General features: G+C 43.6%; 1 protein-coding gene across 6 annotated transcripts in view; it reads right to left on the bottom strand.

Annotated features, from left to right (window-relative positions):
* Positions 1-1844: 1844 nt before the first annotated feature.
* Positions 1845-19919, bottom strand: part of UGT8 (UDP glycosyltransferase 8) — a 160046-nt gene continuing 141971 nt past the window's right edge. For all 6 annotated transcript variants that reach the window (XM_033937786.1, XM_033937804.1, XM_033937796.1 and 3 more), the window contains exons 5-6: positions 16864-17083; positions 1845-2621 (exon numbers count right to left, since the gene is read on the bottom strand). In XM_033937786.1, the coding sequence (XP_033793677.1) occupies positions 2264-2621; positions 16864-17083 (578 nt within the window). In that variant the 3' untranslated portion in view covers positions 1845-2263. The remainder of the gene's footprint in view (positions 2622-16863; positions 17084-19919) is intronic.

Raw genomic sequence — 19919 nt, 5'->3', positions numbered from 1 at the left:
ACTCCCACTGCTCAGCCCTGGAAATGAACTCAGGCATTTGAGTTTGCTCTAGCTCAAGGAAAGTGGAGAAAAAAGATTAGAGAGAAGGGAGTGAATGCCTTCAGGGAGACAGACCTCAGTCTTCAGGAATGAAAAGGTGGGGAGTGTTTTATTTATTCAGTTGCAGTTGCTCCTCACTAGATCTGAGAGGTTACCAGTACATAGGGGACTATATGCCTACATTCCTCACCTCCTTTGTGAACAGGGTGCGAACTCAAGATCCTACCCAAAACATTTACCACACACTGCGATGGGCTCTCAAACACCATGGCTGTAGGGATTGGCCTTGGGGGAGAAAGGTGGGTGCACATTTCCCAAACTTGATAGATTGCGATTAAGAAATTCATTAAAAAATATTTTCTACCTTTGTTACCTTGCTTTGGCTTAAGTGTCTCTCTTCTGCTTTTCTGTCTTATTTCTTAACTCTCTCCAGGGTCTTCTGTCCTTTGGGGTGTCAGGTCAAATGTGCGCCGGGACAAAGGCGCAAGCAGACAACTGAGCGCAGCGCGGAGGCGCACGCCGAAGAAAAAGACTGTTTTTAGGGGCTACGACGGAGGGTGTGGGGGGAACCCCCCCCACTTTACTTAATACAGATCGCGCCGCGTTGTGGGGCGTTTGGGGGGTTGTAACCCCCCACATTTTACTGAAAACTTTTACTTTTTCCCTGTTTTTAGGGAAAAAGTTACGTTTTCACTAAAATGTGGAGGGTTACAACCCCCCAACCTCCCCCCTTGCAGCCCCTAAAAACAGTCTTTTTCTTCAGCGCACGCCTCCATCTTGCGCTCAGTTGTTGGCGCGCGCCTTTGTCTTCCGCATTACTGTCTATGAACCGTCCTTTGGACTTGCTCTCTCTATGTCCCTATCTAAGCAAACCGATCCTGTACCAAACGGTTTGCAACCCCTTTGCCACTTCAACTTCGTGGCTGGTCCAATTCCGATCCACACATGCAAATGAACGTAAATGGCATGCAAAGTAGGAAGGATGCGATTCACTAAACTTTTCCAGGAACACCAACTGGGCTGGCTGATCCAAAAAGAAGCAACTGGTGGGGACCAGTTGCTCACGACTTTTCCTGCCTTTCAGCCCCCACTTCTCCTGCCTTGCCGCCCCCACTTCTCCTGCCTTGCTGCCTGACTTCTCCTGCCCCAACTCTCCTCTCACCGCCCTGCACCCCAAATCTCAAATCTTGCCATCCTGACTCTCCTGCCCTTCTCCCGCAGTGCGAGCCCATGGTTTTTACCCATGGGTTTAAAGCGGGTTAAAACCACGGTCTCGCGATGTAGTAAAAAAACAGAAAAAAAAGCAGCTCGCAACTCTGTAAGCATGCGCAAACCATCTACAGCTGATCTGTGCATGCTTCAGGATCGCTCAGTAGCGATCCATGTAGTCGGTGGGGGGCGTTCCTCTGATCATCCCCATTTGCATGATGGCCTTTAGTGAATTTGGCGTCCTGCCTACAATCGCCCACGGATCAGACATGGATCAAAGGCTAGTGAATCTAGCCCTTACTCTGTTCACCAACCCTTCTGTGTTCCTGTCCCTATGTTCCTTCACAGCCAGCATCTCCACTGCTTCCCTGTCCCTCCCAGATCCAGCAACCCCCACTCACTCCCTAGTGCTCTGGAATCCTTCCACCTCTCTCCCACAGTCCAGCAGAGAGAGAGAAAAAGAGAGGGTCCGCATTCATTAACACAGGGTCCATTAGTGAACTTTAGAAACTGTAATGCTCACAAAGTCCATTTAAGATGTATTAACCTAGGACAGGGGTAGGCAATTCCGGTCCTCGAGCAGGAGCCAGGTCAGGTTTACAGGATATCCACAATAAATATGCATGAGATAGATTTGCATCTCAAGGAGGCAGTGAATATCCTGAAAACCTGACCTGGCTCCGGCTCTCGAGGACCGGAATTGCCTACCCCTGACCTAAGAAGTCATTCCTGTGTGCATATTTCCAGTGTGTATTTGTGTATGTAGCTCTGTACAGATCTGTATATTTTGATGGGAAAAGTCACTTGTTTCAGAGACTTTAAAAGCTGGTGATAGCACATTGTCTGAGTCATCCCAGGAGTTCCAAGTATCAGTAAAGGGATTAAAATAGTTTCCGTTTTGAGTTGTTGGGTGTTGACATTTCTTAGCTTTTCATTAGCCTGGTTAATTGAGAGTCCAGTTATTAGAAGGGAGTGAGAGCCAAGGAACTGTGAAGGCTGATTCCAGGCCGATGTGTCATTTCAGCTTCTTATCATACCTGGCAGGGCCATTTCTCTGGCATTTCCCAATGCCATTTGCTATTCCACTATAAGGATCGCCTTCTTTCAGGGGGGACCACAGTTTTCCACTTCTTTTGATGATAAACTTCACTGTTCTCTTCAAAATGTAGATTGCTGAGATCGCACCAAGCAGAAGAGCTGCGGCAACATCCAGCAAGAAGTACTGGTAGAAAGAAATGCTGTGACTGGCTGAGCGGAGGTGCATTGCGCCATTGTGACGCAGGACATAGTTAATCCAGTAGACTGTCCGACGCACTGGATGTTCTGGCTGGTCTTTGTGAATTTCTGACAACCTCTGGGCCCGTTGCCGATAACTACAAGATAAAGAACAGGATTGATTATTTCTCTCTACTGGAGCTCAGAATGGTTTCCATGAATTCATTCAGCTACTCCAGCATTTTTCTTGTCGCTCACAATCTATCTAATGTACCTGGGGCAATGGGGGGATTAGGTGACCATGACCTCAGAGTGCTGAGACTGTTGCTTTAGCCACTGCACCACACACTCCTCTGTTTCTAGACAATACTGGTGTGCAAAGAAAGTGGAAAAAAAAGAATGCATCACATTCCAAAGGAAAGAGGCAATTTTTGAAGGGTTCCCAGGGTAAAGAGAGCAAAAAGACCCTAACATGTAGGAGTTTATTTTTTGATCCCTTAAAATACTTTTCAAATTCTGCGAGGGATTACTGTATGTACATAACTTTCACATGAAAATGCTGCCTTTTATAAACAGTTGTTCCTATTTGAGACCATGTATGCAATTAGGTCTGGATTCTATAAAGTCCACCTAACATTTTAAATGAAATAGCCCCTTCAAAAACCCGCCACATCAGAACCACAAATCAGGAGGGATGGTTCGACACAGAGCTGTTACTGCTAAAGAGGGACCTCAGAAAGTCAGAAAGACTATGGATAAAGTCAGGAACCCAGGAACTCAGAACTGCCTGGAGACTCAAACTAAAAACCTACAAAAACCTTACCAAGGAAAAACGGAAAAAATTCTACTCACACTTAATTGGAAACATCACATCCAACAGCAGCAACCTCTTCAAACTCGTCAATAACCTTTACAACATTGAAACACTCACTAACAACCAGGAAGACTCAACACTAACCGCCAACACCCTAGCGGATTTCTTCAACTCCAAGATCCTAAAACTAAGACCAGCACTACCCACCAAGACCAATCCACTGGAGCTCTTCCCCATCCTCCCTGACATCGACATAGCTAAACCAGACCAAGGGTCTAGATCCGACCTAAACTGGAACCAATTTACCACAATCGACTGGAAAACCTTCAACAAATATTATAACAAATACACCAAATCCTTCTGCAAACTAGATCCTTGCCCGCCAAATGTGATGAAAACAGCTCCGATCTACTTCAAAGCAAACATGCTACTATGGGTCAACTCCCTACTATCCGCAGGAAACTTCCCTCCAGAACAAGGACATATCTTAATAACCCCAATCATAAAAAGCATAAAGGACTCTTCCAACGCACCTTCCAACTACAGACCAATAGCTAACATACCACTATTCACCAAAATCGCGGAAGGGGCAGTAAACGCAGAACTCTCCGCATACCTGGAAAAATTCAATATCCTAAGCGACAATCAATCGGGCTTCCGCACGGACCACAGCACAGAGACCATCATCGCCTCCTTACTAGACCACCTGCACATACTCTTCAGTCGTGGCTCCAGCGCCCTGATCTTACAATTTGATCTAAGCAGTGCGTTTGACCTAGTTGACCACACTATTCTCCTGGAATGCCTGGCCCACATTGGAATCTCAGACCGGGTACTCAGCTGGTTCCAAGGGTTCCTACGAAACAGATCCTACAGGGTACACAAAAATGACATCTTCTCCTACAGCTGGGTGAACTCCTGCGGTGTACCACAAGGCTCCCCCTTATCCCCCACCCTGTTCAATATCTACCTCGCCTCCCTCAGTAACCTCCTTCACAAACTTAAGCTCAAATTCTTCATCTATGCAGATGACATCACAATTGTCATCCCTCTAACCAGTCTATCCCAGGATCTTCTCAACTTCATAACTAGCATACTCAGCCAGATAGAACTCTGGATGCTCTCCTTCAAACTAAAGCTCAACCCAGACAAAACAAAATTCTTTCTAGCCACCCCCAAAGACAAAATCAAAGACACCACAATCCAGGTGAAAGGATTGGTTTTCCCACTCGAACAAACATTAAAAATACTAGGAGTCACGCTTGACAAACATCTATCCCTAGAAAATCACACCGACCTCATTGTCAAGAAAGGCCTTTCAGCACTCTGGAAACTCCGTACCATAAAGAAATACTTCGATGACACTGCATTTCGATTATTAGTTCAATCCTCTATCCTCAGCATACTGGATTATTGCAATATCATTTACCTAAGCTCCACAAAGAAAATCACCAGAAGACTAAAACTGATCCAAAACACAGCTGTCCGACTCATTTTCGGCCTGAACAAATGGGAACACATCACCCCCTTCTACCACCAACTACACTGGCTACCCTTCGAATCCCGAGTCCTCTTCAAGTTCGCCTGCATCTGTTACAAGACAGTATTTGGTCTCTCACCAAAATACCTCTCCCCACATTTCAATATGTATTCCACCAACAAGAAACCCCGCAGAATCCAGTTGTTTACCTTCCCCTCCATAAAATCATGCCAGCTCAAAAGATTCATCGACAAAACCTTCGCCTTCCAAGCGGCCAAGCTGAACCCTTGGCTAGCCCAAATGATCCTAGAGGCCCCGACCTACCTAGACTTCAGAAAGCTTCTCAAAACACACCTCTTCCGCGAACAAGACCCTTAGTCCTTTCCCCGCATACACTCCAACCCCCCCACCCCCTCCTCCCTCTCCCCCCCCCCTCCTCTAGTTTCCCACTCCCCTCCATCTTATCGTCCAACCCAACTATGATAAACCTGTGCCTCCTTCTGCGCTACCTGCAATTCCGATAAAAAATTTTTGTAAATCCGGGTTCAGACCGGATCCTAATGTAACGAATGTAAACCGCCTAGAACTCTTTGGGTATGGCGGGATATAAGAACCTAATAATAATAATAATAATAATAATAATAATAATAATAATAAAGTTAGATACTGATATATGCATCGATTCTATAAAACCTAGGCACCCATTATAGAATCACATGTAGGCAGTGATCAGCATCTGAAGATTTAGGCGGCTGCAATGTATGCCTAAAATTAGGAACTGACATGAGAGCCTACCAGCACCTGATTCACAAAGAGGCGCCAAACTTGAAAACATGCCAGTGATCAACACCCACATTTAGTGTAGGCACTTTGAGATAGGCATCTACTGTTTATAAAATTAACTTTTTCAAGCTAGACTGCAGGTATCAAAATCAGCAATAGAGTGGACACTTAGGATAGTGTGAATAACTTGAAGAAAGACCTGGCGAAGCTTGAAGAATGGTCTGAAATTTGGCAGCTAAAATTTAATGCTAAGAAATGCAAGGTCATGCATTTGGGCTGCAAAAACCCAAAATGGTACGGTTAAGGGGTGAAAAACCTATGTGCATGACAGAAGAGCGGAACTTGGGTGTGATTGTATGTGATGATCTTAAGGTGGCCAAACAGGTTGAAAAGGTGACGGCGAAAGCTAAAAGGATGCTATGTTGCATAGGGAGAGGTATGGCCAGTAGGAAAAAGGAGGTATTGGCTCTGTATACCACCAAAGGAGGTATTGGCTCTGTGGACACCTGGTACGCGCTTCCAAGTGAGGTGATAGGACAGAGTACAATACTGGGGTTCAAAAAAGGACTGGATGACTTCCTGGAAGCGAAGGGGATTGCAGGATACAGATAGAGGGTTACTTTACAGGACATTAAGCGAAAAGGGTAAGAGAGTTTTAGGTTATGAGCACTATCAGGTCATCGACCTGAGGGGCCGCCATGTGAGCGGATTGCCGGGCACGATGAACCTCTGGTCTGACCCGACAGGGGCAATACTTATGTTCTTATGTTATAAGATTCTAGTGAGACTTCATTTCAAATATTGTGTATAATTCTGGAGGCCGCACCTTCAAAAAGATAGAAAAAGGATGGAGTCGATCCAGAGGAAGGCTACTGAAATGGTGTGTGGTCTTCGTGATAAGGCATATGGTGACAGACTTAAAGATCTCAATCTGTATACTTTAGAGGACAGGCAGGAGAGGGGAGATGTGATAGAGATGTTTCAATAAAAAAATTAGCAAAAAATGTTACTCACTAGCAGTGGGTTAAACCACCAAGATCCACATTAATTGAAAAAGGGTGGAGAAAAAGTCTCAAGGTCAATAATATCACGCAGCAATTGACATTGATTTCAAGCTGGCATTGTTCTTGTAATCGGCATAAAAAACTCACCCACAAAACGTACAGATCAATTTGAAAGATTTCCCACTACTGTGCACCTATAAACTTGAATATCAATCATAGAAACATAGAAGATGACGGCAGAAAAGGGCTACAGCCCATCAAGTCTGCCCACTCTGCTTACCCACCCCCTGTCTATGCCCTAATGACCCAATTTCCTTATCTTGAGCCTCGTAGGGATCCCACATGGGTATCCCATTTATTCTTAAAGTCTGGCACGCTGTCTGCCTCGATCACCTGCACTGGAAGCTTGTTCCAATGATCAACCACTCTTTCTGTGAAGAAATACTTTCTGGTGTCGCCATGAAATTTTCCGCCCCTGAGTTTGAGCGGGTGCCCTCTTGTGGCCGAGGGTCCCTTGAGAAAGAAAATATCATCTTCCACTTCGACACGTCCCGTGAGGTACTTAAATGTTTCGATCATGTCTCCCCTCTTCCTACGTTCCTCAAGAGTGTAGAGCTGCAATTTGTTCAGTCTCTCTTCGTACGAGAGACCCTTGAGCCCCGAGATCATCCTGGTGGCCATCCGTTGAACCGATTCAATTCTGCGCACATCTTTACTGTAATGTGGCCTCCAGAATTGCACACAGTACTCCAGATGAGGTCTCACCATGGCCCTGTACAACGGCATTATGACTTCAGGCTTTCGGCTGACGAAACTTCTATTGATACAACCCAATATCTGCCTTGCCTTAGATGAAGCCTTCTCCACTTGATTGGCAGTTTTCATGTCTGCACTGATGATTACTCCTAAATCTCGTTCTGCTGAAGTCCTAGTTAAAGTTTCTCCGTTCAAGAAGTACATCCTGCATGGATTTCCGCTTCCGAGGTGCATGACCTTACATTTCTTAGCATTGAAGCCTAGTTGCCAGGTTGAGGACCAACTTTCCAATGTAAGCAGGTCCTGCGCCATATAATTCTGTAAACTGCATTCACTTACTATATTACATAGTTTGGCGTCATCGGCGAATAGTGTTATTTTACCTTGAAGCCCTTGAGTCAGATCCCCTATGAATATGTTGAAAAGGAGTGGACTCTCCCTAAGTATAGGAAGAGTCCCATTGGACTGGAAAACGGCTAACGTCATTCCACTCCACAAAAAGGGATGCAAGACGGAGGCTATAAATTACAGACCGGTGATTCTCACATTGATAGTGAGTAAACTTATGGAAGCACTAATCAAACGCCAATTAGATGCAATCCTGAATGAGGAGAATCTACGAGATCCCCATCAACATGATTTTACGAAGGGAAGGTCCTGCCAATCAAATCTGATCAGCTTCTTCGACTGGGTAACAAGAAAGCTGGATATAGGGGAGTCCCTGGACCTCATGTACTTGGACTTCAGCAAAGCGTTTGATAGCGTCCCACACCGCAGGTTATTGAGCAAGATGAGTTTGATGGGATTAGGTGAAACATTAACTGCATGGATTAAGGACTGGCTTAGAGGTAGATTTCAAAGGGTAGTGTTAAACGGTACCCTCTCCGATACGACGGAGGTGATCAGCGGAGTACCGCAGGGCTCGGTCTTGGGCCCGATCCTATTTAACATCTTCGTAAGAGACTTGGCTAAAGGGCTTCGAGGTAAAATTACATTATTCGCCGATGAGGCCAAACTATGCAACATAGTAGGCAAAAGCACAATAGACAAAAACACAGTGCCCAACAAAAGCTCAATGCCCGACAGTATGACGCAGGACCTACTCCTGCTGGAGCATTGGTCAAAGACGTGGCAACTAAGTTTCAATGCCAAAAAATGCAAGGTCATGCACCTTGGTGGCAAAAATCCATGCAGGACTTATACCCTAAATGGTGAGATCCAAGCAAGGACTGTAGCAGAACGTGACTTGGGGGTGATCATTAGTGAATATAGGATGTCCGGGGCGGTACTTGGAGAGACCTCCCAGGAAAAGGACTTGGGAGTTCTGATCGACAAGTCGATGAAGCCGTCCACACAATGTGCGGCAGCAGCAAAAAGGACAAACAGAATGTTAGGAATGATAAAGAAGGGGATCACGAACAGATCAGAGAAGGTTATCATGCCACTGTACCGGGCCATGGCTCGCCCTCACCTGGAGTACTGCGTCCAGCACTGGTCACCATACAAGAAGAAGGACACGGTACTACTCGAAAGGGTCCAGAGAAGAGCAACTAAGATGGTTAAGGGGCTGAAGGAGCTGCCGTACAGTGAAAGATTAGAGAAACTGGGCCCCTTCTCCCTCGAACAGAGGAGATTGAGAAGGGACATGATCGAAACATTCAAGGTACTGAAGGGGATAGACTTAGTAGATAAGGACAGGTTGTTCACCTTCTCCAAGATAGGGAGAATGAGAGGGCACTCTCTAAAGTTGAAAGGGGATAGATTTCGTACAAACGTGATTGCTATGATGGTCCCCTCATGAACCCCAGTTTGGAGTTTATCACCAATCACGGGGTGTAGGGTCTGAGCATTTCACAAAATTTCACTAAAAATTTTGCATGGAGAATTACTTATGGTTTAATGTGGCACGATATTGTATAATAAAATTAAGAGCTGTGATAATTGGCAAGATCATTTAACGTAATCACAGAGGAATATTTAACATCTCCCTATCAGTACATAGATAAAAATTAATAAACAAAGCCCTCCAGCTGAACATCTCTTTCTGTAGTTCAGCAGCCAGAACTTTGATTTATAAGGAAGGAATAAGCTAAATATTGCAGTACTGAGGCTTGTATGGATGCTACGGGGACGGCAGAGACGGGGACAGAATTTTACCCCATGTCATTCTCTATTTCACTGTAATGCTTTTTCAAGACAGCAAATCCCCTTTATTTAACCGACATAACTAGTTGATAGTCGATAGTTATGGCTGTTAAATAAAGGGGATTTGCAGTCTTGAAAAAAACGTTACAGTGAAACATGTTGACATAGTGCTTATCCCAAAACTGACCACAAAAAGCTAAGTACAATTATTACTTTAAAATTATTGTATTTAAAAAACTATTTATGAAATGATTTAATATTTAAGGGTATTGCACACATGAATTGAAAATATTTAAGATAATTTAATACATAAGATAGGAGAAGTGACATGTTAATCACTGGGTAGATGATTGATTTGATCCCAGTGTGTTATCTCTGAGGATCGGGAACCCAACATTTGAGATTGGATCCTTAGGGATGGTGATTTAATTGACACCCATTACGATTAAGCCATATTTTGAGTATCAAGTTGCCCCGAATCTACAAGGACAATAGTATTCTTTGTGCCACCTGGAAAACATTAAAATTCATTAACAATTTAACATCTGTACCGGTTCAACAATCCACGTGTCAATCCTTATGGTTGAACTCCAAGATTCAAGTAGGCGAGTCTAAGATCTTCTGGAAGCATTGGCTGCAGGCAGGTATACATACTTCAGATGATGTGTTATCAAATTGGGAAATGCTGGATTTTTCACAACTGCAACAATCATTTGGTATTACAAAGTCTAAAGCATATAAGTGGTTGCAGTTGAAGTAGGCCATTCAGAAGGGGTTCCCCGAGTGGCAGAATTTAAATAATCAGTATAGCTTGCCAGGCCTATGCTTCCAGACAGATTTGCTAGGGTGCCAAGTGGTATAAATTCATATCTAACTATATGAATAAAAAACCCAAAAACAAGCTTGAGAGACATTTGGAGCATTGAGATTAAGCAGCAGATTTCTGCTACTCAATGGCCACGAATTTGGACTTGGAGGATGAGATGTACAGCGTCAGCATCTATGAGACAAACACGGTTTTATTTGTAACATAGAAGCTTTTGGACCCCTTTAGATTACAAAAACTAGATAGTTCAAAATCTAATAGATGCTGGCAATGTCACCTTGATGTAGGGACACTGGATCATTTTTTATTCTATTGTCCTTTGATATTTAACTTTTGGAGATCTATATGGGGGCAAATCAACTTGATATTGGAATTGTCAATTCCATTGACCTATGAGATGGTAATATGTGGGACATCATTACAGACCAAACCTTCATTAGATAGGCATAAGAGTAGGCTCTTTATGATTATGACTGGGATAGCCATACAAATGATCACTAAAAACTGGAAAAATTGGGACAGACTCCATTTTACCTTTTGGTGGGAATTTTTATGCTTCTATTATAAATATGAGAGAATTAATTCAGAAACATCGTGCCATAATAAGCAGTTTAAATTAATATGGGTCCATTGACAAATTTTGTTCATTTTGATTAAATGTAATTACTTTTGTATTAATATCTGATTGATTGTAAGTGCTATCTCTGATGATAATTGTATATATAATTTGTAAGCACTGTTCTAGATCTGAAAATCAATAGTTTTAAAAATTTTCAAAAAATCTTGTAAACAAATACATTTTCAATTGTCTCTTAAAATGCTGATATGAGCAAGAGGTTGCTATTAGAGAATTCAAATCTTTATCCCATATTGCAGCTTGAAACGACAGAAGACGTTGATGTTCCATTATATTGTCCTTGGTAGCAGCATTCGAAGTCCAGTAATCCTTGCTCCTCTGAGTATGCTCCCATGTTCTCCTTGAAAGTCTCAAGATGAGCATCAAGGACAAACTCAGGTAGTTTATTTCTGCCCTCTATGCCTGGAATAAAGTACCTGAGTTTGTTCATCACACCCTTTCCCTTACCTCGTTTAAAAGCTGACTGAAAACCTATCTTTTTAATATAACCTTCAATCCCCACTGCCTACCAACCTAGCCAGCGATTATCCTTCCCCTTAACTGTATCTATGGCAGGGGTGCCCAAAAGGTCGATCGTGAAGGCAACGCGAGTCGATTGCGGAGCCCATCCCAGGCTCTGTGATAGACTCACGTTGCCTTCGCTTTTTACCTGCATCCCGACGCTGTAAACAGGATGCAGATGCTCCGGGCTGATCAGCCTTCTCCTCCCCGATGGTCTGGAACTTCCTCTCCGACATCAAAACTATTCTCTGAGTGAAAAAAATATTTCCTCTTGTTGTTTTTAAAAGTATTTCCCTGTAACTTTATCGAGTGTTCATCGAATCTTTGTAATTTTTGACAGAGCAAAAAAAAAAAATCGATCCACTTGTACCTGTTCTACACCACTTAGGATTTTAGTTATTTATATACTGCTTATTAATTGTCTAAGTGGTCTACATTCAGGTGCCAGTCATTTGCCACTATCTGTTCTGGTGGGCTCACAATCTATGTAATGTACATAAGAACATAAGAAGTTGCCTCCACTGAGGCAGACCAGAGGTCCATCTCGCCCAGCGGTCCGCTCCCACGGCGGCCCATCAGGCCCACTGCCTGAACAGTGGTCTCTGACTAATTTTATAAATTACCTCCAATCATATCCCTATAACCTTACCTCTACTCTTATCTGTACCTTTGTCCTCCAGGTACCTGTCCAGACCTTCTTTGAAGCTTTTGCTTATCACATCCTCCGGTAGCGCGTTCCATGTATCCACCACCCTCTGGGTGAAAAAGAATTTCCTGGCGTTTGTTCTAAACCTCTCCCCTTTCAATTTCTCTGAGTGTCTCCTTGTACTTGTGGTTCCCCATAGTTTGAAAAATCTGTCCCTGTCCACTTTTTCTATGCACTTCATGATCTTGAAGGTTTCTATCATGTCTCCTCTAAGTCGTCGCTTTTTCAGCAAGAAAAGCCCCAGCTTTTTCAGTCTGTCAGTATATGAGAGGTCTCCCATACCCTTTATTAGTTTAGTTGCTCTTCTCTGGACTCTCTCAAGTACCGCCATGTCCTTCTTGAGGTACGGCGACCAGTACTGGACACAGTACTCCAGGTGCGGGCGCACCAGTGCACGGTACAGTGGCAGGATGACTTCCTTCATCCTGGTCGTGATACCTTTCTTAATGATACCCAACATTTTGTTTGCTTTCCTTGAGGCTGTGGCGCACTGCGCCGACGCCTTCAATGTTGTGTCTACCATCACTCCCAGGTCTCTTTCAAGGGTGCTCACCCCTAGCGGTGATCCCCCCATCTTGTAAGTGAACAGCGGGTTCTTTTTCCCAACATGCATGACCTTGCATTTCCCTATGTTGAAGCTCATTTGCCACTTTTTGGCCCACTCTTCCAGCGTTCAGATCTTTTTGGAGGTCTTCGCAGTCCTCCATGGGAGGACTTACCGGTAAGGAGGACTTACTGGGAGGAGACTTACCGGTAAGTAAAAAGAAGTAACACAGAAGCCATTTTTTTTCCGGGAGTTTTCCACAGTAAGGCCAGACTCCCTTCGGCTTCCCAAGAGGACAAGTTGCATCGGTCTCCGGCCGTGGCTCAGTAGCACGTTCTCCATTAGCTAGGAAGGAAAGGAACAGAGAGGCCGCAGCAGAGCAACGCACCGTCAACCCCTAGCCCAACCACTCGCGTGCAGCTGAGAAGTCCCGATGTCAGTACACAGCAGAGCAATGCACAGTCAACCCCTAGCCCAACCGATGTTTTAAAAGGTGCGACGGTGTGTTTTTAAAAAGGGGGCTGCGGCAGCGGGTGTTTTAAAACAGTGTCGGGGGGTAAAAATTGTATCTTCACTCCATAAGACGTACTGAGATTTCCACCCACTTTTGGGTGGAAAAAGAGTGCGTTTTATGGAGCAAAAAAATACGGTATATCCAATTTGATCATTGTTATGATCACTTCTATCAAGTGGCCCCAACACTATTACTTCCTGCACCATTTCATGTGCTCCACCAAGAACTAGGTGTAGAATTGCTTCGCCTCTTGTCAGTTCATGAACCAGCTGCTCCATAAAGCAGGCCTTGATGTCATCATGGGGTAGTTGAAATCACCCATTAGTAATGTGTTACCCAGAGTTGTGTAAGCATCCTTAATTTCTGTGTCTGAATTCAAGAGGGCCTGGGATAGGCACATGAGTTCTCTGAGAGAGAAAGAAATAATGGTTGCTGCGGATGGGCCATTTGGCCTTGATCTGCCATCATGGTTCTATGTAACATGTCAGCATCTGTTCATTCATCCTGGTCAGGCAGACGGTCGTACACTCCTATTACTATCCTTTCCCCTTTATTTCTTTATTTGTACTTTGGGAGCTACTTTCACTGGTTCTGATTCAACCTCATTTCTTTTCTTCTGGAGCATCATAATTCTCTAATGGAGCAAAATAATTCTGTAAGAGCAACAGTTTTGAGTGTGGATGCTTCTGTGCCACGTGTTGTAGGTCTACCTGAGACTACTGTGACCCATCTAGTCCTGGGTAGCTTTATTCTTTGAGGTTATACAGTAGCAAGAATGCAGTCCTACCTTACTCCATGTTCAGGGTGGGGATGTGAGGTCAGTACCCAGTGGCGTACATAGGGGGGGGAGGGGGAGGTGCACCCCGGGTGCACGCCCCAAGGGGGTGCACAAGACAGAGCTGAACGGGGACGACGGAGGACCCGCGGGGTTAAATACAACTCGAGCCGCGAGGCTCGTCTTCTGTTCCTACCTGCCCTGCCGCGCACACAGAGCCGACCGGAAGTCTTCCCGATGTCAGCGCTGATGTCGGAGGGCAGGCTTTGCTTAAGCCCTCCCTCCGACGTCAGTGCTGACATCGGGGAAGACTTCCGGTCGGCTATGTGTGCGAGGCAGGGCAGGTAGGAACAGAAGACGAGCCTCGCGGCTCCAGTTGTATTTGGCTGAGAAAGTTGCTAAGATGAGGGCTAGGAGGCAAACTCGGAACACAAAAGGGGGGAGGGAGTGCATTTTTGGACACAAGGCATGAACTTGGGAGAGAGTATGGAGGAAGAGAGTGAAAGAGGTGGGGAGGGAGTGCGTTTTTGGACACAGAAGGCATGGACTTGGGAGAGAGGAAGGGAGGGAAAGAGATGGTTGTGTACACGGGGAATGGAAGAAAGGAGAATTTTTGGTCATAGGGAGGGAGTGAGGTATAGACAGTGGCATACCAAGGTGTGTGTGTGTGGAGGGGAGGCGGTCCACCCCGGGTTTACGCTCCAAGAGGGTGCACAGCTGGCCACCCTACAGTGTTCTCCAGTGCTCTTTAGCCATTTGAGTGCCACCATCGCCATCGGGAACAGGCCAGCGCCGAGTTCTCCCTGCTTTTCTCAGTGGGGCCGACCAACTCTCGCCGCCGACGTCAATTCTGACTTCAGAGAGGACGTTCTGGGCCAGCCAATCGCTGCCAGGCTGGCCAAGAAAGTCCTCTCCGACGTTAGAATTGACGTCAGGCGGCGAGAGTTGGTTGGCCCTGCGGGGAAGAGAAGCAGGGCGAACTCGGCGCTGGCCTGTTCCCGATGGCGGCAGTGGCAGCCTATTCCCCAGCGGCGGTGGCAGCATTTTCCCAATGGTGGTGGCATGGGGGAGGGGAAGGCAAGGAGAAAGAAAGAAAGGGGGGACAGGGAGCCAGAAAAAGAAAGGGGGCAGGATGAAACAAAGAAAAATGGGGCACAGAGAGAGAGAGAGAGAAAGACAGACATACAGAACGAAAGAGGGCATGGAGAGAGAAAGAAAGAAGGGGGCAGGGTGAAACAAAGAAAGAAATGGGGCACAGAGAGAGAGAGAAAGACAGACATACAGAAAGAAAGGGGGTATGGAGAGAGAGAAAAAGAAAGAAGGGGGCAGGGTGAAACAAAGAAAAAGTTTGGGGAGGGAATGAGGTCTGGAGGAGAGGCTGAAAGAAGGGAAGAAATATTGGATGCACAGTCAGAAGAATAAAGTGCAACCAGAGACTGATGAAATTACCGAAGGTAGGAAAAATGATTTTATTTTCAATTTAGTGATCAAAATGTGTCCGTTTTGAGAATTTATATATGCTGTCTATATTTTGCACTATGGCCCCCTTTTACTAAACTGCAATAGCGGTTTTTAGCGCAGGGAGCCTATGAGCGTCAAGAGCAGCGTGGAGCATTCAGCGCAGCTCCCTGCGCTAAAAACCATTATCGCGGTTTAGTAAAAAGGGAGGGGTATATTTGTCTATTTTTGTATAGTTGTTACTGAGGTGACATTGCATAAAGTCATCTGCCTTGACCTCTTTGAAAACCCGCGGAATTTAAATGATAATTAACATTTTCTCTGCGTACAGTGTGCTTTGTGTTTTTAAAATTTTATTGTTGGTAGATCATTTTGACTTGGCCACAAAGGTAAGGGAGAGGGAGGGGAGCTGCTGAAAGACATCTAGTAATCCTTGCAGGCTTGACTGTGCAGGGAATTATTTTTGTAAAATCATGTTTTGTTATGTGACTGGCATTATTTAGACTATAATTTCTATGAATGAATGAATAGAATAAAAATGATATCAAATTACTTGCTTGTTTTTATGTGCGTGCGCTGAAGGAAAGTGGAGAGAGAATGGGCTGAGGACGCTGAAGGGAAATGGAGAAGAGAGAGTGGGGAGAAGACGCTGATTTATAAATTGACAATTGTACAGAATATTGTTTGTTTTTATACTTTAATATAATAAGTTCAATATAAAACAATTCAAGGCTTGTGTGGATGGAATCAGGTGGTTTGCGGGAATTGGGACCGAGCTTAAGGGTATTAGTCCAATAAAATGGTATTTTTTAATTTCTCATTATTTGTTTTATTTTTATTTGTTAATTTGTAGAGTGGCGATTGTTATGTATCAGTTTTTTCAAATTTACATCTACTGTCTTTATATTTTGCACTGTATTAGAGGACATGTGTTACTGTTTTTGAGATGTTGCATTGTATCCAGGGTCTGGTTTCTTGGCGGTCCAGTTTAACTTTTGTCTACATATTTCTATTTTTAGTTTGTGATTATTCTATATTGGGCGAGGGTGTATCTCTGTTCTGTGTGTATGAAAAGAACATAGTTTTCAGTTGGCATTGACTGCAGGATCAACTAACTGCGGGATCTGGCTTGTTTAGTTTTACAATGTATGTGTTGGTGTTCCAGTGCTCACGGCAGTGTTTAAGATGCTGCCTTTTCCTAGGTACACTCTTGTTGTGCGATATGTGGATTGTTACTAAAAATCATATTTTTTATATAGATGGGGGGATGTCAAAAAATGATGGGCCCCGGGTGTCACATATGCTAGGCACGCCACTGTCAGTACCCTCAATCTAGGCATCAGCTCTGCAGAACCAGTGCTAGCATTTTACAGAGGTGCCTATATAGAACTAACTGCCTTCCTGTCTTGTTCTAAAAGTGCCCATTTTCAGCCCCAGTATTGCTGTCTGCACTTCACCTGGGATCATTAATGACTTTCACCAGAGCTTCATAGAGGTCATCATCAGTGATGCTCTTCCAGTGCAACGCAATCCCCATGCCCTTAGCCTGTACTCGAATCATGGTATCGTAGTGGTCTCCAAACAGTGGCATCCCCACAACAGGCACACCATGGTAAATAGCTTCAAAGATACTGTTCAGCCCTCCATGGCTAAGGAACGCTTTAATGTGAGGGTGACCTAGGAAGAGAAACAACATTGAAAACAGACTTATCAGCCAGTCACCCTACAAAACTCCTTTATCTGCACATTTGTACTATATATCAAACAGCACAGTATCCTAGTAACTGGTCATGGCTTGGATATGTTGCCTTTCTCTGGGCACAACCAAAGTGGTTTTCATACATGCAGCTAAGTCTTGCATCTAAGACAATGGAGGGTTTGGTGAGTAGACCAGGATCACAAAGAGCTGCACTGGAAACTAAACCCAGTTCCTCAGGAGCTCAGTCCACAGCTTTAACCATTAAGCTACCCCCTCCACTGCCTGAGAGGACAATCTTTTTGAAATAAGATCCCTCCTCAAGCAAGATCCACTTAAATCAATGGCCCCTCCAAAGGAAAATTCAAGCACCCAGTGTTATTTACCCCAAACTTTTAGGAAGTCAATCAAAACTTATCTCTTTGATAAATTTTTCTGACTCCACTTCTGCCTTGATGTACTTCTAAAACACTTCCAGGAATCTTACCATGCTAGTATACAGTCTCTTCCTCTATAAACCACTCTGAACTGTTTGTGGTAGTGCGGTATATAAAAATAAAGTTGTTATTATTATTATTATTTTTATTACTTGCTGTTTTCCTCTACTGTGAACCTTTCTTGAATCCTCCCTACTAATGAATGATAGGAGGAAAATGACAATCTTCCTGGAAGTCACTGTTGCCCACCTGAGCACGCCAATCAGATTTTTTTTGCCTTGGAAAATTGTCCCAATTTCTCACCACTAGCTACTGCCTTGATAAAAACAATTCCCACTAAGCACAGAAAACTTAGGAGCTCATTTTCAAAACAGAAAAAATCCAGAAAGTGTCTTAAAGAGGCCGATGAAACGAAGAAAAAAATCCAACTAAAACTGCAGTGGAAATAAAACAACAAACAGTGGAAGATTTTGCCAAGTTTGTCAGTGCATAATTATCCAAGATCTTTTACAGGCTTATGTTTACTATAATTTTATATTGCAGTTTAATTCAAATCTGTTCAAGCATGGACCCCTGAAGAAGGCGTGTTTACCGAAACACGGACCATGTCGGGTCCCTAGGTTTGTTTGAAGGGTGGTACCTTTAACTGCATTTATATTTGATATAATAAAAATAGCCTGCATCTTGTATATTCTGTCTGCAGTTTTTTTTTGGTTTTCGTTTGTTGTCTAAAGAGGCAGATGGACATTTTTCTCACCATAACCGTCCAATTTGATATTTAGGAAACCTATTTTCTAGATGGGAGACTGAGCATCAAAATGGCAGATGACGATTACGGTAATATGAGCAAGTGCAAAATGAGGAACCTATACTATAGCTATGTGATGCTGGGTTCTATGTTAGGAGTCACTGCCTAGGAAAAGGATCTAGGTATCATTGTTGAGGATATGTTGAAACCCTCAGCTGCTAAGAAAGCAAATAGAATGTTAGGAATTATCAATCTAATCATGTATTTTTAATGAGTATAATTTATGGGCAGACTGGATGGACCGTTCAGGTCTTTATCTGCTGTCATTTACTATGTTACTATCAGGAAAAGAATGTTATAATGCCCTTGAATCGCTCTATGGTACAGTCACACCTCGAATCTCCGTATCTCAAAAGAGATATAGCAGAATTAGAAAAAGTACAGAGAAAGGCGATGAAAATGAGAAAAGGAACGGGACGACTTTCCTATGATGAAAGGCTAAAATAGCCAGGGGTCTTCAGCTTGGAGAAGAGAGGGCTCAAGGGTGATATGATTAAGGTCTATTAAATACAGAGTGGAATGGAAAGGGTAGATGTAAATCACTTGTTCACTCTTTCTAAAAATACTAGGACTAGAAGCAATGCAATGAAGCTATTAAGTAGTAGATTTATTTTTAATTTAATTATTTATATTCCACATATCCTACAGTTCTATGCAGATTCAAATTATTCAGGTAGTCAAACATTTTTCCCTATCTGTCCCAGTGGGACACTGAGGGATTAAGTGACTTGTCCAGGGTCACAAGGAGCAGTACAGGATTTGAACCCATTACCCCAGGGTGCTGCATCACACACAAACTGGAGAAAATATTTCTTCACACAATGTGTAATTAAACTCTGGAATTCGTTGTTGAAGAATGTGGTGAAAGTTAGTTTAGCAGAGTTTAAAAAAGGTTTGGATAATTTCCTATAAGAGACCTCCATAGACCATTATTGAGATGGCTTGGGGAAATCCACTGCTTATTTCAAAGATAAGCAGCATAAAATCTGTTTTACTACTTGGGATCTAGCTAGGTACTTGTGACCTGAGCTGGCCACTATTAGAAACAGGATTCCGGGCTTGATGGACCTTCAGTCTGTCCCAGTATGGCAATTCTTACGTTCTTAACCACAGAACCCAACATCACATAGCTATAGTTTGGGTTCCTCTTTCCCTAAGGTGACCATTTATTTTTTTCATCAAAAGGGGACCCCTATTAATTCTCAGTCCCGCCCCCAATCCCACCCTAGCCCCGCCCCAATAACACCCTATCAATGCACCCAATCCCACCCCCAATTTCTTCCATTCATTTTTCATGTACACATAATATCTTCATATTAATTCATAATGGTAACCTTAAAATTAAAAAAAACTACAAAGCACACTATACGCAGAGAAAATGTTAATTATCATTTATATTTGGGGGGTTTCAAAGATGTCAAGGCAAATGACTTTAAAATATGCAATGTCACCTCAGTAACTATAGAAAAATAGATAAATATAGTGCAAAATATAGACAGCAGATATAAATTCTCAAAACTGACACATTTTGATAACTAAATTGAAAATAAAATCATTTTTCCTACTTTGCTG

The sequence above is a fragment of the Geotrypetes seraphini genome, chromosome 1, assembly GCF_902459505.1.
Source record: "Geotrypetes seraphini chromosome 1, aGeoSer1.1, whole genome shotgun sequence".
Classification (NCBI taxonomy): Eukaryota; Metazoa; Chordata; class Amphibia; order Gymnophiona; family Dermophiidae; genus Geotrypetes; species Geotrypetes seraphini.
The sequence above is the reverse complement of the archived record's forward strand: the minus strand, read 5'-3'. Positions and strand labels throughout refer to the sequence as shown.